Source organism: Phyllobates terribilis, unplaced genomic scaffold (assembly GCF_046119375.1).
Source record: "Phyllobates terribilis strain yellow unplaced genomic scaffold, ASM4611937v1 Scaffold_5__5_contigs__length_657084704, whole genome shotgun sequence".
NCBI classification, from domain to species: domain Eukaryota; kingdom Metazoa; phylum Chordata; class Amphibia; order Anura; family Dendrobatidae; genus Phyllobates; species Phyllobates terribilis.
In genome coordinates, this window is record NW_027362765.1 from 151,184,272 (window position 1) to 151,206,918 (window position 22,647).

General features: G+C 43.0%; 1 protein-coding gene across 7 annotated transcripts in view; it reads right to left on the reverse strand.

The window, feature by feature from the left end:
- The window catches only part of GPATCH8 (G-patch domain containing 8), a 53,086-nt gene that overhangs the window by 10,747 nt on the left and 19,692 nt on the right, over positions 1-22,647 (reverse strand). For 2 of the 7 annotated variants that reach the window (XM_073683198.1, XM_073683196.1), the window contains exon 3: positions 13,059-13,131. The exons of 1 other annotated variant lie outside the window; for it this stretch is intronic. In XM_073683198.1, coding sequence (XP_073539299.1) covers positions 13,059-13,131 — 73 coding nt within the window. Of the gene's footprint in view, positions 1-3,315; positions 3,361-13,058; positions 13,353-17,305; positions 17,324-22,647 lie in introns of those variants that run through there. 4 more of the 7 variants (XM_073683200.1, XM_073683199.1, XM_073683201.1 and 1 more) reach the window with 4 other exon arrangements.

Genomic DNA, 22,647 nt, shown 5'->3' on the forward strand with positions numbered 1-22,647 from the left:
TGTTTGCTCCAACATTTGTTTTTAAATAGCCTATGGGGAAACCTCCACTTAGAAGTAAATCTTGGCCAAGCCTTTCTTAAGAATCTTGGTCTGCTGGCTTAGAAGCAGCCTCATGGTGCTAACTGGGGAAGTCAATAAGTTTCCAAGGGCTTCATAAGGGTCAGAATATGCATTTTATGTGAAAAATTTATACAACAGCCGCCACCTATATGACAGTGCCCAAGGATATTCCACAGGGTAAAGTTGAGTTGTGGCAAAAAGTTCAAGGCGTTATCCAAATAGTTTTATTAAGTCACTAAAACTGTGTTCAGCACTGGACCAATGCCTTCATCAGGCAATTTGTTGAAACTTTTAACATGTTTTACTGACACACAATTTTGAGATGTTCTTCCTGAATTTGGGATGGTCTCTACCAGCAGCATCCACATTTCAACTTTATCTTGTGATCTACCCTATGGAGGTGCTGGTTGATCGGTCTACTTTGGAGAAGGAGCATGAGCTGTTGTCCCTGGTGTTACCCGTTATTTGCACACCATTGGAGGAGCATTATATCTGTAACCATGTCCTTGCTGTTTATTCTGGGTTACTGTGCTATTTAGCTCCTGGTTTCCTTAGTATATATAATCTGCATGTTTATTTCCTCCACATGGGGACAGAAAACATAAAGGTGAATGAAAGAGCTAAAGCTCCATTGAGGCTTCCCTGGAATAGTGCTTTATTCAATTTACAGACATTAGCACCGGTCATAGTAACATAACTTACAGGTAATTACAGTGATTCAGGGTCAGAAATCAGATCTACTACTCTGATATATGCCATAAATTTCTCAACTCCAAGCATTTGTCTTTATGTAATGCCATTTTTGCCTTGTTAATATGACATGATTGCTTGTAGCGCTGCTCATCTGTAGGCAAACTGCACTTAAAGGGAGTTCAATATTTCATGAATGTGGACATAAAGCCAATAAGAGACCTCCGCAGTTAAGTTAACTTCTCCCAGTGAAAAAAACTTGGGGGCTGACTTTACTGTTCTCATAACGATTACCATATAACATGTGGCCAGTTAGCATTTGGGACATGCACCATCAACACATTCTCCTAGTTGGGAGCCTTATAGATATTGGTTCTCAAGGTTACACACGGAAGGATGGATTGGCGTACAGGTTGTAGGCAGATATTACAGGATACAAATCTATAAGCCCAATGGTATAATTTAGAAAAAGCAGTGGCCACGCCATAAGGGAAAGGACTGAAGAGTGCGCCATGTCTGAAAATGGTTTCTTGTGGAATACCATTTTTAGCTGGAAATCACAAACTTCCTACTATCTGACACTTACACCCATAATAGCCAATTCTCTTTAGCCCTCCACCTTCCCATATTAAAAGGGTTGTCTCATGAGGACAACCTTGGTTCATATATCCAATAAGGGTATATGGACATTATAAAGGGCGTTTTCTTGCTTGAGGCTCCAGATCTGATGGACTTGAGTAGTCCTATTATATGGATTGTCATTCATCTTAATGGTTGTAATATTGTACTACATTTTCACAGGGAAAATTCCTGGCTTGCCCCATTAAAATCGCATTTGCCAGGTGCCAAAAGCACGACCTGAAGAAATCAGCTGATCGCCCCGGCAGATGCATCTAATAAACAGTTCCCTGATGAGATAACCCTTTTGAGGTTAAATTTATAAAAATAACAATTTAATGAAAATGTTCAACTTTTTTTTTTTAATTAGTATTTTTACATTTAAAGTAACCCTTCACTCCTATATATAATTCTAACGTATTGATTGGTGTACACTCTTCAGATCAACTTCTCTACAGTTTTTGCCACACTGGTCGTAAAAATGTAGGTGGTTGGCAAAAAGTAGCCTGTTTGGCTGTCCAAAATCTGATGTCTGGATAGCTTCAAGAGAGTCTTTCATTGTCATTTCAAACAGTATCTCCTCCAACTGGCGCTGCTCCACTGATTCTGGAACAGTTTTTTCCCCCCCTTATGTGCCTCTCTATACACATTTTCCCCTTCAACCAACTAGGGGTATACCACAGAACTTCTCTGTGGGCGTTTGCTTTTTCTCCTCTTCCACTGCTGGCCAATCAAATCATGGCCACGCCCACGAAGTTCTGATGTATACGCCCAGTTGCTTGAAGGGAAGCTTTTCATCTTTACTTTCGGGGGCATAACTTTGGAACAAAGGGGCACAGAAGAAAAGGGAAAACTGTTCCACAATCAGTGGAGCAGCACCAACGGGAGGATGTACTCTGTTTAAATTTAAAATAAAAAATTCCATTGAAATGTTACTACTGTTGAGCAGACTTATTATTACAACCAAGTTTTGAAAGAAAAGAAGGTTGTAGTGTAGATTTCACATTAGCCTCAATATCAAGAAGAAAAACGCATTGCTAGGTGCGAGCAGAGGACAGGGCTTCTTCTTCCATGCCCATTTTAGCTGGATGCCAGGTACCAGATACAACTCTAGAAACTCCGGTACTCAGAGCTTTAGCATAGAAAACTTTTCGCACCTTCCATTTTATTTAATTAGATGGTCTTTTAAATGCGTATTCTAGCTCTATATCATACTTTAAGGCCTAGGAACATACAATTTAAGTGAATATGTTTTGGCTATAGTTTAAATTTTTGCTTTTTTACTGAGACATCCCATTATATTTTGCAGATACTTCTGAACTACAAATGGTTTGAGAAATGCGATATAAGCTATTATTTATAAGCTATGGCATTCATATACAAAACACAAAAAAAAAAAAAAAAAGTTGAACATTTCCATTATATTATTTTAGTGTAACATGAAGCCTTGCTATCCCTCAATTTTAACGCCTGCTTTCCAAACACCTTTAGTCCTTTGCCTCTGTTCTGAGCCACAACCTGCATCCTATCATTACCCACTTATTGCAAACGCTATTATTCAATTATGTGGCGCAAACAGAATAAATAAAATAATCAAAATCCACATTGAACAGTGTTAGAATTTCTGAAGAGTCATTTATCATTTATTTCCCACAGGCCTCCAGCTAACGTTGAGAAAACTGAAGGGAAGAGGAGGAGGAAAGGTCAGGAAGGGCAGAGGGCAGGCTGCAATTATTTTAATGGAAAACACAAAATAAAATAAAAAACGCCCCTTCAACATGTCCCTTATAATGGACGAGGACCAGACACGTGTGCATGGAAAGACAGAGGAAGAAAGGACGGTCCAAGCAATATATGAACGCTACGACAGAACAGAAAGAGAGGAAGCCTAACATTGGTGCACTGATGACAAAAAGGTAGTCAGTCTGAACAGAAAGTTTCAATTACCACGGCTAAGTTTACCATCACCACAACAAGTCCAGGGGTATTATGCTGTAAAAAAGAAACACGGTTGGTTAGGCAGCGATCACGAGGTGAGGGAGTGGGAGGTGGCGAGCAGGAAGACAAGGCTTCTTCAGGGAAGGAAGGGAAGAATAGCAAGAGGTCTCTACAGCTTGTGTCCTTCACCATAGAGGATGGGGAGAGAGGAAAGCCACAGAATGATGGAAAGATGGGAAAAAAAAAAGACATGTCATGAGCTGCTGCACCCACAGGGGACCAACCTCAGTCAACAGCGACAGTCATCATTACTGGGCGCAGGCTGACAAACAGCACTAAGATGATAACTTGCTACAAAGTCAAGCCTCAGAAAGCAGATATATTACTTAATGTGGATCTGTTACCAGACTTCAGAAAGCAAACGGTAAATTAAATAATGATCTGGCTCATGGACTTGATTAAAAATCCATGTCAGAATGACTGTATAATCATGAAATAAAAGCCAGCAAGCTTTTTTTTTCAGGCAGGAAAACTGGATTGCACAGCCCTTCTCACATGGATTAGCAAAGTAAGTACACCGGCATCATCCATTCTGAGAGAGCCATTTGATATGTGAAGTTTGTATTGTGAAATCTGGAGACAGATCCACTTTAAAGGAGTGGTCTTACAACGACTACTTCAGTCCATATGTTCTACTCAAGTATAATGACAAAAGAGAAGGCTTCTCCACCCACTCAGAGGCAGAACAGAAAACCCCGGCCATGCAATACATTTTACAGAAATGACTAGGTGAAGCCAGTCTGGAGGTCATCAGTTGACAATGCTTCATATTATATGCCTAAGGCTGGTACACCAGTTATATGGCTGCATTTCAGGATCTATAAAACGCGCCTCCAAAACCCCAATGTTTCTACTCAACCAAACTTCGATCATTACTCGGTTACGGGGTTTTAAGTACTAATATGCAGCTCTATTGGAAAGTATATTACAAATGTATACACCTGATAATTAATTGATGACTCCGCCATTCAGCCCTATAACATTTCAAAATGGAAACTTAGCACCTCAAAGCATAAATGCCCACACCTCGTCAGGCAGACAATGCCAAGGACTGAGGCTTCCAAGATCTTATCCAACATACCTCAATCACTTCCTAAACATGAATAGCTGAAATGCTGATACAAGTGCCACACAGCAGTAATGTATACGGAGCCGAACAAAGAACAGGGTGTGTGATAAGGGCCCAGGTAAGAAGAGTACACCCCACAAACTGCCAGATAAAAAAAAAAGAAATAAGCTTCATCTAAAATTGCACATACAGGAGCAAACACTTATGACGTAAAGCCCCCCAAAAACATTAGAAGACAGTCACATGAACAATGATTTGGCCATCTCTCCCGTTTGACCAGGCGCTCCTGACATCTGTGGGGGTGGCTTACCTCCAATCGAACAAAGCAACCAGGAGTCCGAAATAGGACATGCACGATCGACATCTCCCCTGACAATCAGTTGGCCGGCACCCCCATAACAGTAGAGTGTCAGATGAAAATGTTGATATTGACAGGTGAGGCCGACATTAGTCTAATATGTGTATGGAGGGCTTAAAAAGGGCACATAAGCTCCAAAGATACCCAGGGGATGGAGGTGTCCTGTCCCAGGCACATAAGAAGTCTATTTAATTAGATAGCAAAACATAATAAAAGGAGCATACAAGCATAGCCATGGTAAAGTAACAACAAAGTGAATGTAAAAATGAAAGCAATGTAATACAACCAAACCATTGGGTCTCCAGACGTTGAAGGGTAAGGGTATGTGCTCGCTGTCCAGAGACACCGGCGGCTTCCGCTCAATATGCAAATGAGCGTCGCTATTTTTTTTTCACCTGCAGACTTTCCTCCTCAAGGTTAGGTCTATGGGGAAAGCCCGCATGCAGACCCGCAAGAGAAATTGACATGGTGCGGTCTGGAAAGATGAGCTGCATGTCAGTTTCCGAGGGTGATCCACAGGTGCACAGAGAGGCAAAGTGGACATGGGATTTCTACAATTCCCATCCACTATGCTGTAACAGCGTGCATAACACGCAGCTTCAAACCTGCAGCGGCTCCTGACCGTGGGCACATACCCTTAGGGCACATCATCCCACCAGCAGCAACACCTCCTGAACAAGGCACTCCTGGTGTTGTAGCGCGTGGGGGGATTGACCCTTTCTCTCCATACCTCAAAACTCCTTGGGGTCTGGTTCGGTTATCATACTGGTTTAGTTTTTTTCAATCGCTTGCTGTGATTACTTTGCCTTGTGTATACTCATATTGAAGGGGTTATCCCACGAACAAAAGTTCATTTTAAAAATTGGGCAGGGGAGGAAGCAAAAGACAATACAGACATCACATCAGGGGATCGCAAAGGATTCATTTTGTGAGGTAAAATATTTCACTGCCTGTTTTAAAACAATATTTTACCTCACAAAATGAATCCTCTGCGATCCCCTGATGTGATGTCTGTATACTCTTTTCCTTCCTCCCCTGCCCAGGAGCTGTGGTATGTTCTGTACACGGTCAGACAAATTTTAAATTGAACTTTTGTTCGTGGGAAAACCCCTTTAAGGCCATGGCCCCACTATCAGTATTTGGTCAGTATTTTTTCTCAGGAGTGGGAGACAAAACCAGGCGAGGAACAATCAGAGAAGAGGTATAAGGCTATGTGCCCACGATGCAGAAATGCTCAGGATTTTTCCTGAGTGTTTTTGCATCTCCCTGGCAGAAAAAAACGCATGTGGATTGTACATGCGGATTGTACATGCGGATTGTACATGCGTTTTCCTGCCAGGGACATGCGGAAGTGAAGCGTTCTTCACTTGCATTTCTGCATGCTGGTTGACAAGCGCTTTCCAAGCGATTTTAGCATCACCTGGAAAGTGCTTGGCAACTTGGTCACACTATATAAATCCATGCAAACAGCATGGATTTATATAGTATGACCAGAGAGAATGGTTAAAAAATAAAAATATAAATATATACTTACCCTCCGATGGCCCGTGCGGTCTTGCTTCACTCAGTCCCGGCTGCCGGCAGCGGTAGAGTGAAGGACCTGCCGACGTCAGCATCGAGTGACCGGTCACATGACTCTGACGTCAGCGCAGGTCCTTCATTCCATCGCGAAGTGCCGGGAAGCAAGGAGGAGCGCAGCGAAGGCCGCCAGAAGGTAAGTATATATTTATTTTATTCTTTTTTTACAGTTTCTATGGTACCTGGGTGTGGATGAGAGTCTCCTGTCCTCCACACCCGGGTACCATCCGCACATTAGAACGCGCCAATTACGCAAGTACAGATGCAGTCTTGCGGAATTGGCGCGTTCTAATGCAAGTCAATGGCGGTGAAAACGCAGCACTTCCGCAAAATAATTGGTAGTGCTGCGTTTTTTTCCGTAATAATAATCCGCAGCGGAAATTTCCACAGCATGTGCACAGCACATGCGGATTATTGGGGGACATGGCAGGTCTTCTACCAAGCGTTTTTTAAGCGTTTCTGCAGCGTTTTTGCCACTGTGGAAACGCTTAAAAAATGCATCGTGGGCACACTGCCTAATAGAAACAAGTGCACCAATTCTGCATTTATCACCCACTCCTGAGAAAAAATACTGACCGAATACTGATAGTGGCCTAAGTATACATTTTCAGGGGGTCTCAGGCTTCTTATTGCCTGTGTGTGGGATGAAGGGTGTCTGGGGCTTTCCACTGATCATCAGCCCTTGAGCATCACTAGACCTTACGTGTTCTTTATACTTGGTATTAACTGTCAGGTCCTATATGTGCTGTTTGGAATAAAGCTTCTGTATTTATCTCAGTTTGTGTATTGGATCGTTTTTACTTGTGCCTTTATCACACATCCTCTTTAGTTTGGCTCTGAAACATTTTTTTCGTGTCACTCCCACAACATATTTCATAAAACTGATCAGTTTGGGTCCGACCGCAGGGGCATCTGGTCCCAGGAATATAGAATTGTCAAATCATTCACTTCAACGGAAAGCAACAGATCACTAGTGGGAATGAGGACCTGGCACCCCTGCTCTCAGAATCTCTCCTATTAAGCCAAAGCGCCAACACAGAAGTTGTTAATATAGGAGCACAGCTCGAAAATGGTGGCTATAACTCTGAAGGACCACACAACCATGTTTTAGATGGCTGCTCATTGCTGTCAATGGGTATCATGTGACCAAATGTCCTGTATTGTGTTACTGCAAGTCGTGCAGGCAGTCAGCTTGCTCTGCTCACCCTTGAGGAGATGGTTGAGAGTGAAGGGGGCTGGCTTAGCTATAAAAGCAAGGAGCTTCCACACACCGATACGGTGCAGACACAGGAAACACCAATCTGTGCCAAGCAGAGAATCACAAGGAAAGCGGCCGACACATGGCATGGAGAGGCTACCCACAGATGGGGGTATCTGACCTATTAGAACTACATCAGAAAGTTAAATAAACTTAATTTACCACCAGATACCCCCTTTAATGTATGGCCATTTTATCATGCAGTCATTTTTACACCGCATTTAACTTGATACGTGACCTCATACGTACAGGCTTTATGTAAAAAGCGAGAAGCTCAGGTACCTGTTATGAGTCCAGAGCTTCACCTACACAAGCTCCCAGAACAGTTTTCCAGCTGACAACAAGCCTTTATGTCTGGAGATAGCAGGTAACCTAACCCTGTGAGGTCTGTGTGAAAGACCAAAGCTTTAAATATCCAATTAAGTATTGAGTTACATTCAGGCCATGAATATTACAGATGGGTCAGGCAGGGCTGCATTAAGCCTTACGAGGCAATGCACACCGGCTGCACACAAGTCTACTACGCATATGGGATATTTGGGGTGTTATATTACATTGCGGGAAAACGATCTGCATCCTTCATCTAATGGATGCATTGACTACTCAACTATATAGGCTGTATTTTTACTATGGTACTTAAAGATGTCTGTCCATATTGGCATTTTCAGGGATCCATAATGGATTTTGACATTGGGAATAGCACAGCATTGCCAATAAAAGATATTGCAGCCATGGTGTAAAAACAAAAGATCCTATGGTAAGTCAATAGGCTCAGTGAGAATTCACCTTGATGGGCACAAATTCAATATGAGCGGAAACCATAACATTAATGTGACCAGAGCCTTACACTGCGGTGAATATGATCCACTGCAATAATGTGCATGCAGCTGAAGAAAGACCGCACCACCGTGGTAACATACCCTAAAAAGGGAGGACATCCTTGCCTTTACAGAACCAAAAGAAGTCATTTGTTTGTTCACAAGAAGGGCTGGATATCTGCCCAGAGCCTGCAGAAACAGCGCCAGGAAATCTGTCACATGGTTAAATTAATTATGAAATGTCTATTATTCGGCTTCTTCGTTAGCTGGAGGGCTTGAGAAACCTTATCCAATAAGACCACCATTCTCTGATATCCTGCTGTAGCACATAAGGACTTGGTTAATAGTTTCTGTGTCCAAAGGTAGTGCATACTTAGAAAGTAATTACGCTAAAGCCGCCAGATACCAGCAAAGATTAAAAACCACTAGGCACTTATAGCAGCTAATCCCACTTTTTAACCGTTTACAGTGCGATCCTGGTAAAGAGTGCAGGACGATGGAGCAGTCAGACTGTACTCGGCATGGAGCTGTCCAAGAGGGTGTCGCTATTACCGCACGCCACCGCTCCTTTGTCAAAAATCTTATTGCAGAATACAAGCTGCCATTAATGGTGCTGTCCCAGAAATAACATTTATCACCTATCCATGCCAATCGCTAACCTGTCCCCACGTCATGTGAACATCACTAAGCATTGCTGGCTACTAGAGAACTACCCAGCACTAACTCCAGTGGGTTTTTTTAGTGATCGCGAGGAATCCCACAGCCAGAATTTAAAGCCATGTTGTCAGGACATTTAGGTTAAAGCTAAGCCGCTACTTTGCACATATTTTGCAATCAGCCAACTTCTTTAGAAACTGCTGTGGAGAGTGGCATCAGAGTTTTGGAAATCTACAGCATATAATGTTCTCCCCACCGTCCATGGCCTAGACTCTGTTGTATTCTGAACACAAATAAAGAAGGACGGATGTTATTCTCAATTATATCTTATTCTTAGTTGCAACACACACACACACACACACACGTGCTGCATATTTTCGCTTAAAAGGAGTTTTCCCACGAACATAAGTTGATTTTAATCAATAGATCTTGCAATAATAATAATTTCCACAATTGGATGTGTTTAAATAAAATGTTCCTGTGCTGAGATAATCTTATAAATGTGCCCTTGCTGTATACTGTGTAATGGTTATGTCTGACCGTGCAGGAACATGGTCTGATCATACCACAGCTCCTGGGCAGGGGAGGAAGAAAAAGACTATACAGATATTACAGCTGATTCATTTTGTGAGGTAAAACATTTCCTGCCTGTTTTTAAACAGTGTTTTACTTCAAAGAATCATTTGCGATCCTGTGCTGTAATGTCTGTATAGTTTGTTTTTTTTCCACCCACCCCCTGCCCAGGAGCTGAGGTATGATCAGACTATGTTCCTGCACGGTCAGACACATCCATTACACAGTACACAGCAGGGGCACATTTATAAGATTATCTCAGCACAGGAACATTTTATTTAAACACATCCAATTGTGGAAATTATTATTCCAAGATCTAATGATTAAAATGAACTTTTTGTTCGTGGGAAAACCCCTTTAAGCAAAAAACACAACATCTAAATCTCACACATGTGCACGGATATTTATCATCAGTCTTGCCCTCATACACTGATTTTCTCATAATCTCTATATAAGGGATACAGTCATATATAGAAAAGTATTATATACCTTATAATGTGTTATTATTTATTTTTCAGCATTATATTTGTTTTGCCTTCTTTGCCAACTGCTTATTATAGGGTTCAAAGCTTTATTATCGTCAAGTATATATCTCTTTTCAATATTTTTGGCTATTAATTTTCCTCGTTTGTTCAGTATTTGAGGGTTTATAGTCTTATAATCCCCTCATACACCATTCACCCACGTTTCTTTCCATTATCGTGTGCTTTCATCTGCTATTATCCTGTTCACCTAGTGTATTGTGCTTGACTTCATTTTCATGCCGTGATTATTCCAGTCTTCCTTCACATACTTCTCATTCTGTCCTAGCTAAAATCCTTAGTCTTCAATCATTTGCATTACTCCAACGCGTTTCACCGCTTATTATGATTCATCAGGGAGAATTTTTAGAGCAAAGACTGCCAGCATAACGGGAAACATTTCATTAAGGAAATGGTGATGACTGTATGATCTGGCATCTTATTTAAACACTTATTCACACCCCAAATGCTAAAGACAGTGAAAGGAAACTTAGTCCTATAAGTCCTCATAGTTTCAACAACCACTATTAGTTGGGTGTTCGGTCTTCTGTCACGATCCCCCAATGACGCATGGTAAAAAGAACTAGGAACTTTTTTCAAGTTGCAAGGTATAGTTGTTCTGTTTATTGTTCAGCAACCCAAAACTGTGACGTTTCGGTCAGATCATGTGAACTTCTCCAAACACAAGTTTGCAGGAGCTGGTTACAATGTAGAAGAAAAGCACAGTGAGTAGCGATACAACCACTCTGGTGAGAGGCGCTGCACAACACGAGTTCTGACCCTCCTTGGGCACCTTATCCCCCCACACCAGTCACTGATCCTCTGATCTGTTAGAAACATAACCACCTAGTAAGGATCTACATAGACTTGAAAGTGCGTCTCCTACGCTCCATTCCAGTCTTAGTCCACCATCCTATATATTACCTACAACACCCATTAAGACGGGCCGGTTTCTTTAGTCAGAATTAGCAGTTATACTGTACTTTGTGACGCTCGCATTACCCAGTGATTGAGGAAATTAGATTAATATAATTATATTTATTTTTTATGTCACTTTATTCAGTGAGCAATAACATTGTGATTTTTATACTTGGACCCGCAGAAGCGCTTGGTTAGGTGCGAAACGGCTGTTGTCCAGATCCATCTCCCTGCTCCCCCAGCTTTTCTAAAAGGATAGTCCTGCCACATGAAATAAAGAACACTTTTTAATTAAATGGTGAGTGCTGATTTTTCTATTGATCATATGAATTGTGATTTTTATGTTTACAGTGAGATTGAAGGATAAGGTTTTTAATGGTATCCACTTGAGAAACATATAAATTATTTATCACTTTTTATTCCATTATACTACCTTTTTTTTCTTGTTCCTTTTTATTTTTGGGAGTCAGGATAAATAATTCTCACTTTGATATTTTTCTTTTTTTTTCACAAAATAAAGATTAATTTCATAGTTTGTTTTGTTCAGCAGGCAGTCAATTATGGTACCCTAATATTTTGAAGTGGTAATACATCTTACCAGTGGTCAGCACAGAATGACTGTTGAAGCCAAGTACAGGCGCTCGGTGCATCAAGGCGGGGCCAAACGTTTAAGTGCACCTTCCCACCTGCTTGGTTTCGTTATCTCTCATTCCCCTTCTTCTTTGATTGGCTTTAAAAAGCCAGAGCTATCAGAAAAGGGCGAATATGGATGGAAAACAAGTAGGTGGGAAGGCTCATTTAAAGGGACTGTCAGCGCAGAATGACTGATCAAACCAAGTACAGGCTCTTGGTGCTTCATGGCGTGGAAAAGCATTTATATACACCTTCCCACATGCTTGTTTCCCCTTTATCTACACCCCTCTTATTTAATTGACAGTTCTAACTTCATAGACCCAGAGAAGTGAGGAGATAGATGGAAACCAAGCAGGTGGGAAGGTGTATACAAATGACTGGCCCCGCCATGAAGCACCAAGTGCCTGGACTTGTTTGGCCAGGCCAAAGGGTCACTGAGCACCTGTACTTGGTTTGAACAGACAGTCATTCAGTGCTGACAGATCCCTTTGACATGGAAAAGGTATTTTGTGGATTTTTTTTTATACTTTCAAACATTTCATTAACATTTTTTTTCTTGAGACTTGAAAATGTATGAGCCAGATCGGTCATAATACACCACAATACTTTTGTATTCCAGTGTATTATGGCTATCAGTTTAGAAAAATGGCAGACCTGGGAGAGAAGGTTTTTGAGACAGATGGGAACCTTTCCGGGCTGATGAGGTGGCAGTGGGAGACCCTCTAACTGTCTAACGTCCTTGCCACAAATGAGCATTAATGGCAAGGGCGGGGATCAAAGCTCTCAGATCTTGGCTGCTGCAGCAGTAATGAGGCAGTATATTACAGCTGACTCCCACACCATAACCGGGATGTACTATTATATTGTTGGAGGTGGGGGTACTTCAAGTCAGACCCACATAGATCTAATAGTCATGGCCTTTGAGGATAGCTTAACGAAACTGAATTCTCAAAAATCCCTTTAAATAGCCTTTTTTCCTCTTTTAATTCTTGCAGACTACGAAGACTCGATGCTACAGTCACTGAAAAGTCATCACCGAGGACATGAAAAACAATGTACAGCAGACAATACTAGTCAATTTCTGCACCGGCTCTAGCACTACAATGTATAAGGCACGTCGTGGGTGCATATGAATTTGACTTTCCAACAAGTCCCTGGTCTGTGTTATTTAGCTCCTCTTGCAGTTGCAAAACAGAAGGGGGAAGTGGAAAAGCAAAAAAGGCGAGAAAAGGAGAGTGCAGGAAGCACATGAAGACTGAATGATAAACATTTCAGAAGACAGCGAAATCTAAGATGGCATTTCACTTACCCTGAAGAGTTTTCCCCAGGCCCTGGCCAAGTTTCCACCCATGCTTCTGCAGCAAGCGATGTCCGATGTTATCCTGATGGATTGGGGATAGAAGGAGGGGGAGAAAAAAAACACGAAAATATTCCAGTAATAAAATTGACCCCCCCCTTCCCGCTGTCATTGATTCTCCACCAGTGACCGAATTTTGTGAGAACTGAGTCATGCGATAAAAAGGATATATAATAAACAGATAGATTTACCATTTCAAAGCAAATAAGAAAAAAAAGAAAAAAGAAAGAAAATCTAGTGTATGGTGACATAAAACACTGTGCTCCCTACACTATGGAATTCTCATAAATGGTGGCACTCCTAGTGACCCTCCAGCTATGTCAAACTGGGGGCAAGTCATCTGAAAAACAAGGGATAAAAGGTTGTGGTTTGTGGTGGGAACATACGTGGATATGAATCCAATATGGAACTGAGAAAACACAGAGCATAAGACAAACATCTATCCATCACCTGGACTGCAAGGCAGGTGCTATCCCATGGAGAGCCAGCGAGAAGGCGCGGAGGGCAGGGGCTCAGTGCACAAATCTAGGCTTGGATCTATATTAGATCAGAGATATGCAGCCAGTAATGACGTGCCCTGGCATGTTCTGCCAAGCTGGCACTACAGGCCGCCAAGGCAATGCGGCATAATCCTTTCAGCTGGTGACAAAATGAGGAGGGAAATGTAATCATCGGAGTGATCACGAGTGGAGAGCGGCTCTCGTTAGCACTCCATGGGACAGCACTCGATTTCCTGGGACATATCCAAACAAACACGATTGTGGGAGAAGCCATAGTAGCAGAGTAGATTACTGAGGTAGATACCAGTTGGGTCCCAACCAGCTTCCTTCATTACAATTCTCTTTAACTCAGACGTAACTAAAAGCATGCAGCAAAACGATATTATTCAGATTTCGGAAGAAACCATTGTGTTAGTGTTATTTAGGTAGAGTAATAATAATCATGGGGGAGAGGGGGGAAGAAGTAGACGGAAGAGATACACCTGCAGGTCTGGCTTTATGAAATGAGGATCATGAATGATTGCATAGCATCTAATGCATCGGGTGAGACAGGACTAGAACGGGGTTAACAGCCAAGGACGTTCAAGTGCAAATGATAAAGCAAAACAGAGGCAAGAGGAGAGGTGGGGGGGTCCCAGCAGAGTGTCTCATCTCCCCTTTTTACACAATTAATCGATCGATCGCTAAAAGGGACGTGACCTTGAAGTGACCTTGAGTGTGGAAATGGACAAGTCAGAGGGAACAATGCCCATTGGGGAAGACGTCTCCTTGAAATCAAAGTATAGGTATTTGGCCGTCGGTGACTAAGGACAGGGAGACATGCTCATTACTCCTGAATGCATTTCGGCATATGCAAGCTGCATACTGAGTGTGGAGACCGCAGCGCAGACATCATTTCTGAGCAATGATGAAGGGGAGGCACTAAAAGTCATAGGGAAGGGAGGAGGGAAACAATAGAGGGAGACTGAGGGAGGGGAGATGTGTGACTCATACTGCAGGGTGGAACATAGCAGGACATAGAAGGGAGTCTGGCTCCGCATTCCTATGCACAAAGGCGCATTGCAGCCTGGCAGTAGGGAGGTGCTGACAAGTCCTCACTAATAACACCCACAACTCGGTTTGGGAATCATCTAATGGCTTAATGGTGCTGCTAAATCACAGACCCTTCAAATAGTTCCTACTGCTCAGAAAACAAAGCCGTAATCCTATAAAAGGCGACCAGAATGGTGCATAGAGAGCAAAAATACAAATATTACAGAAGTACCAGGCACTCATGATAGGAGAACACCTCAATCAGGACATTTGGAAACGGCAGCAATAATGAGGGAAAGCTTTGGTAACCCATACAATCTTCCTGCAGAGGTAACAAACTTCAAGAAAAATACACAAATAGGCTGTGTTGTAAGGCTGTGTGCCCACGTAGCGTTTTTCAAGCGTATATGTTGCGGAATTTCCGCAGCGTAAACGCTTGAAAAACGCATGTATATCCGCACCCCATGGTCCCCAATGGCATTCCGCAATGTCAATGCCCATGCTGCGGATTTTTCCGCAGCGTATATGCTGCGGTCAAAAATCCGCAGCATGTTCATTAATTTTGCGGAAGCGCAGCGGAATCAATGTGCGGATGGTACCCAAGTCTGGATGAGAGGAGACTCTCATCCAGACCTGGGTACCAAAGAACCTGTAAAAAAAATAAAATAAAGTTTATACTTATCTTCTGATGTTTTCCCTCCGTCGCGCTGTTGTCTGAAGGACCTGCCACGTCATTGAGTCATGTGACCCACCACATGACTCAATGACTTCACCGCAGGTTCTGCACACAACAGCGTGAGCCGCTCAAGCCTCCGGACGGGGCAGAGAATGCATCAGAAGGGGAGTATAAAGTTTATTTTTTTATTTTTTACCATTCTGAACAAGTTGTCAAGCACTTTTCCAAGTGATGCTTGGAGAAGTGCTTGATAACCCGCATGCGGAAATGAATGCAAAGACGCCTCACAAACGCTTCTACCTGGCGGGAAAACCGCATGTAATATCCGCATGCGATTTTCCCGCCAGGGAGAAGCGTAAAAAATATGCTTCAGGTCCGCAACGTGGGCACATAGCCTAAAAATCAGCCAATTATTAGTGGAAAGATAACTCAATTACACTCATCTAGTGCCATTCCTGGTTTGGGAGGTGGCCAACAGAACAAAGACTGATTGTATGGGACCTGGAGAAATACTATAAATCTTATATCCTGACGGCTCATACACGATGCCCGATCCACAGGCAGCTTGTATCAGGCACTGGCTACATGATGTCAGCCAGGTATACATGACTCTGAAACATACTTTAAAAGAAGCCGGGGATTGAGCCACACGGGAGACTAGTCGCACTGGCGGTCCTCAGCAGCTTCTCCCGCCTGCTGCCCTGGAGTGATAGCTCTCTCCATAAACACGCATAGGGAGGGACCAGAGTTCAATCCACGGGCAGCATGCATCAGCTGTCAGGTTTCCTTTAAAATTCAGATATTATTAGAAAATGAACTATTGTTCAAATCGTTGCAGGAAAAACGGTTTTACAGCATATCAATTCTTTCAGCGTTTTTGCAGCATTTTTCACCCATTCAAATGGGGAGGTGCAAAAAAGTGCATCAAAAACATGTGCAAAAATGCACGTATTTTACTCCAGTAAAAGCATTGACTGCAGTATTTGCAGCAGATTTTTATAACAGCTGCAAAGGAGTTTGCATGGGTTTCCTCCGGGTACTCCAGTTTCAATCTCACACTCCAAAGACAAACGGATAGGGAATTTACATGGGGACAGAGATGTTGTCTGTAAAGCTCTGTGGAACATGCTGGGGCTATATAAGCGAGTAAAGGAAACAATAAGTAGTTTTCTGATACTACCTTCCCTTTAAAAACCCGATAGAAATTGCACTTTTCCTTATATGGAAAGCGCAGCTCTTCTGTCCCCAAGAGACAGACCTGTCCATCATCAGATGCATGGAGATCAGGAGAGCTCTGCAGTCTGTAAAGAAGGCTGCACTAACAAGCGGGCAACACATCACAGAGAAGATCGACATTTCTAGGTTAGTAGGTGCCACAAAGTTCTGCACCCAACACATTTGTTAAAATAAAGCCAAAGTGGACAACTAGTGATGAGCCCAAGTGCTCGTTACTCGAGTCTGGCTAGGGTGCTCGGTTCTGCACCAGGTGTCGCGGGTGCTCCAGTGACATGTTCGAGTCTCCACCCCGCTGTTAGCCAGCCACAAAACATGCGGGGATTGCCAACAGCTGTGAAACGTGGCCGCGAAGACTCGAACTTGTCACTGGAGCATCCTCGATACCTGGTGCAGACCCGAGCACCCTAGCCAGACTCGAGTAACGAGCACTTGCGCTCATCACTGTGGACAAGCCCTTTAATGCTTTATCTTTGCAGAGAATTTGGGAGAACAGTATATTATATATCTAACGGACCTAAAATCTACAAATCGCAGAGAAATTAGCAACTTCCCACTTAATGACGGATTTGGGCATTTGTGCACAATATTGGTAAGCGTGTGGAAGGAATAGACTGCTGAGAGGAGGGGAGGCACTCTGCTTGGGCACAGGAAAGGGTACTATGAATTTGCTACAAGAAAGGTTAAAAAAAGACAGACAAAATGGGGAAGCATTGCTAGTTTCCAAAAGATAATACAAGTGGAGTGAAAATACGAACCTGGCTTTAAAAACAGGGCTGTCAAAGGAACAATTAAATGTAACACAGTAAGAAACACAGATTTGTTTTATTTTTGTATTTTTAAAGTATTTTTTTTTCTTGCATTGTCACCAAGCCACTGCTTGCAAGTTAAAGGCTTAATATATAAGATAGGTGAAAGCAGGAAGGTGAAATGAAAAGGCATAGACAAAATAATTGTAAAAAAAAATAATAATAAATAAAAATAAATTGGTAAATCGGAGGGATGAACCGAGTGCTGGGGATTACAGAGGAGAGGGGTTTAAAAGAAAGACAGGAAAAATGGAGAAGTTAAAAGAAAAGATGGCACGGAGGGGTGATGGATGCACTGGGCAGACATTTGCGTCACTTACAGAGCCAGTCAAGAGCAAAGGCTGCGGGGAAAACATGGATCCAGCCGTAACGCCTCCTGCTAACAGTACAGTCCCATCCCACCCACTATTCAGTATTAGACCCAGCCGGAGGAAAGGAATCTGTTCAGCCGCAAGGCTGATGTGGAGCTCGGACTGTGAAAAGGGCAGAATGGTGGCACAGTCCCGGACATAATGACTTCATGGTTATTGCTACAATGGGGATGCATTGTGTGCGGTCATCATACATGGAGCCACTCAGTACAATAAATCTACTGTTCTACAATATAGTGGTTGGATTTTCTAACAATACCGTACAGTAATGGGGAAGGGGAATTTTACTGGCTGCAGACCATGAAGGGCAGCTGCGACTACTCAATGGTCACCAGGGAAATGCACCGCGACCATCAGATAAATGGCAGCTGTGTGGACATGTATTTAGGCCAAGCGCTGGAAGGAGACATCAGACTGCAAGTGAACAGATGCCACCTCTATCTTGCACTCCTCACTCAATCCCCATCAGCTCTTGAGTGGGCGATAAGTTCGGCTTAGCGTGCTTTGTAGTAAGTACTAAATGCTCACTGTGGGATTCTCATGCATATTGCAGGGCTGAGAGACCCTTTTCAGCCCCTCAAAACCAAACCCTGCAGCTCACTACAAGTTGACACCACCAAGGCCGGACAGAGAGGAAGCAGTGGTGTTAGGCTATGCCAAATGGCACCCAGCTTGGCGCAGATAACCTTTCTTACTGCCGGCTGTCTCTCTACTCATTACAAGTGCTGGTAAGAGCCTCTGGCAGTAGAAGGGTTAAAACCGGTCAAGTTGAGGCCAGCCGGTCTCAGAGTCCACAGATCCAGGCAGCTGCACTCAGAAGTCAATTGATGACCTCCCATTCATTCCCTCCAGCTGAGCAGATTACAATGCCAATTCCTCTGGGACGCTTCCCAGGAAGGGATGGAGAATACTCCATTGGCTTACTGCTTTTTCAGAGAGCCCAATGTGATCACAAGCTTCTGCAATAATCAAGATCCATTGCTAGTGAGGCATTCCCATGAAGAGGTCTGGACTCATATACATACATATACTCAACCATCGCCATCCTTTCTACGATACCAGAGGGGACTGCAGAGTTGACACACTATGTACATACGGAAAATTTCACATGGGCAAAGAGGGCACTATAAATCATAAGGATAGGCATGGTCTCACATTATTCTCTGGCTCTGAGAGCCCAAGGCTAGGATCTGTAGACTCCTGGAGCAGAAGAGCCATAGCCCAACCCTGCACTCTTCCTCATAGGTATTGCTGCAGAGGTCGGCTAACACTCCCACATACACCCTCCCTGCATCAACACTATAGTGCGCCCCCTGTAGCTCAACACGCTGCAACTGCATCTTACTGAAGACATTGTACATAGATGTGTCTGATATGTGACTGGAAACCATGTCTTTAAAGGGGTGTTCTCAACTTGACTTTTGAGGAGTACACCTCTCCCCAAGCTCTCATACATCTGGACTGCTGCTGAGCTGAGCATGCACTCTCCAGATGTAGACGTATCGGTTGTGTCTGCATGTTCAGCATTGACGTAAGCGCTTGGATTGTGACAAATAGAGGTGATCAGTCTGTGACCTGATCTTCCGCTGAAGGAAGGGAGCCTCAGAGAAGCAATCGACAATGATGCAGAGAGCATCGGGAACAGACTGATCTGCTGTTCCCTACAGCCGATCCGGGGGGGGGGAGAGACGGAGACGGAGACACACCCATGATGGGGGAGGAGAGCAGTGGTGAAGACTTAGACAGACTGCTCTAACTGCAGCGGACAGTGCAGCTCCTCAGGATTCTATGGAGATGTCTCCTGCTAGAGAGAGCTGGCCTGGATCTGGAGCGATGGCTTATGAATGAGCAATCCCAGGATCCTGGCTGGCCTCTATTCTTCAATATAATGTCTGTACTGCGTATGTTCGGCCACCTTCTGGTGGTCAATCCCCTAGGCAACGAGCTGTACAAAGTGAAACAAAAACTAATACCACAAGAAGGGTGCAACCTAGAAACTTCATGTAAAAGGGGTATTCTGATCCTTTAAAGACCTTTATAAAAACCTATGTTTAAACCCTAACCACTTTTGTAATTAGCTTTATTAAATTCCCTACACTTGTCCCTATCCTGACATTTCCTATAGGTGATTTTTACTTTACTTCCTGTGACATTTCGTTTGAGACGAGTATCAAACAGGATGTCACAGGAGGCTGGGGCAGCAATGTGGTCCCTTTCCACAGCTACTGTCACCACCACCCCCTGATAACATCCTGGTTCAGTAGAGGTGATCGATAAGTGACCTCATCTTCAGTTGCAGCCATCTAACACTGCAGTCTCTTTCCCCAAAACAAATTGTCACGGGAAGGGAGGGGGGCGTGATAGAAGCAGGGGTGATGGATGCTACGCAGCAGAGAAGTGAGTGCAGCGACAGCCTCCTGCGACGTTCCATTTGAGAGGCTGCTCAGATTAAACGTCACAGGAAGTAAAGTAAAAAAAACTCATATAGGAAATGGAGAAGTGTGGGGAATTTAATAATAAAGCTAATTACAAAAGTGGTTAGAGCTTAAAGATAGGCAATCTATAATGGGCTTTATAGGCACTGGACAGCCCCATTAATTAAAAAGTTGCTTATTTTCACACATTGCACTTAACTGTGATAACTTTATAACATGAGAATAACCCTTTAAAGGTTGGTTGACAGTCAGGCAAAGTTAAGAGAAAACAGTCACCTTAATCCAGCATTACATTTTTTTAGTTGCAATCAGTAGAGTATATACTTTATTTTCTTAGTAGGGATGTCCGATATTAGTTATCTTGTTTCTTGTCTGTATCTGAGACATTAGCTGTACTGCTTACAATATATTTACATATGGCAGATTTAACTGCAAAAAAACAAAAGTCTGCGATTGTCCCATTTATTGGAAAAGGGCTTGCAGAGGTTTATGTACTGCTGGGAAAACAATCCTATTCAGATTAAATTAACTGATTTTCGATGGAAGAAAATTTTGCAACAAACCTGCCATATGTGAACCTTAAAGCAGTTGTCCAGTCTTCTATGACTTGCATTGATAACCCAAGATTGGTGGAAATGTAACATTCCCATTGATTAGACAATTTTCAGTTCTGGCAGCAGCCAGACGAAAAAAGTGAACAGATCAGCTCTGCACACTGTAGTGCCCATTACAGAGACCTATTAAAGGGAATATGTCAGAAGGTTTTTGCTATGTAATCTGAGAGCAGCACGAAGTAGGGGCTGAGCGTGTGATTACAGTGATGTATCACTTACTGAACTGCTTGGTGCAGTTTTGATACAATTACTGTTTTCTCTACTGTAGATGTAGCAGTGCTCAGAATGCTGAGCTGTGTATAACCCCAACCACACCACTGATTGGCAGCTTGTTGGCAACGTACAGTGTACACAGGAAACTGCCCAATCAGTGGTGGGGGCGAGATTAAGCAGATTAGTTGGACTAGCTTGCACATGACCTAGTCCAGTGGTGATAATCTCCTGCTGATAAAACACTGATTGTAATGAAACTACATCACACAGCCTAGTAAGTGACATATCTATGGAATCAGGCTCTCTGCCCCTACATTACGCTGATGTCATATTAAAATAGCAAAAACATGCAGACAGACTCTTTTTAAGCGAGTAGGCGTTGACCTGAGGTTCACACCAATTGACACTACAAAGTATACACGGTGTGGGATTACTGACCATTTAGTATTTACATCTGGCTGTCAGAACCATTGAAAACAGCTGACCATGTGGGTGCCGGGTGTTGGATCCCCCTCCCACCAATCTTAGGTCATTAATATCACAAGCTTGGATAACCCCTTTAATGCAAGCTGTCCTGTTCATACTGCTCACTTTCCTACCTTTTAGACTCCATATTAAGGAATGGTTTTTAACTATCACATAGTTTCATCTGCAAAACTCTTTACATAGGTGAATGCAATACCATAAAAAGCAGGGATATGCTACAATGCCCACCCAGGGAAAAAGCAATAGTCATGATCCTGAAGTAGGTACATGCTAAACCCTGCCTGTGCCTGCCCTGCAGCCTTGTGTGAAGCGGTGTCCTCCTCTGCAGCATTACCTTGTGCGCACTTTAGCTAGCAACATGCCAGCACATAGCAGAGAAAGGGGAGATAATATATACACACAAATATATACGTGGTGTTCACTGGACCATAACAGAAAGGAGAAGGGTAGAAGAAAGGAGGAAAGTAGTCCTAGAGTATTAACCCTGTCACTGCTGGGAGGAGAAGCAATACCCCACATTGCCAGACCCTCTAGCAGTGAGTGGTTAGAGGAAAAAAAAAAATAAGAAAGGAAATGTATAAATATATAAGAAAAAAATAAAAAATAAAAAAGGCAGAGCGTGCAATACAAACCAGGTCATGAGCAGCTTAGCTAATATTGGGATCAACTGCTGTGGAAGAGAAAGGCCAGATAGGGCCAAAGTTGTGTAAAGTTCTGTATTACCATCTACACAGACACACACACAAACACAACACAGACCTACACTTCAGCAGGGAGATGCACATTGTTCCTTAGACAGCTTTGCAGCTCGGGGATAAGCCTTTGTGCGATTATAGTTTAGGACACCCCTGTCCTCAATTAGAGGAGGAGGTGTGCTTCTAATATAGATAGGGTTTTTGCAAAAACTCATCCGCATGAAAATCATAAAACTGGGATCGAGGCCTAGCACAGTGCTGTGATTATAAGCTTTGGAGCAATTATGAACCAGAAGAGGACGAGGAATCAACAGTGACCAGAGATTCATACACTTCCTAAGTATATTGCACCGTGTATTTGAAACAGATCCTCCATTCAAGTCCGTGATCAAGAAGTTAAAAAAATAAGTCACAGGTTGAGAGGGCATGGCCCAGCTGAGGGTCAATGTGCATTTCACTTGTAGTGGACCTATCACA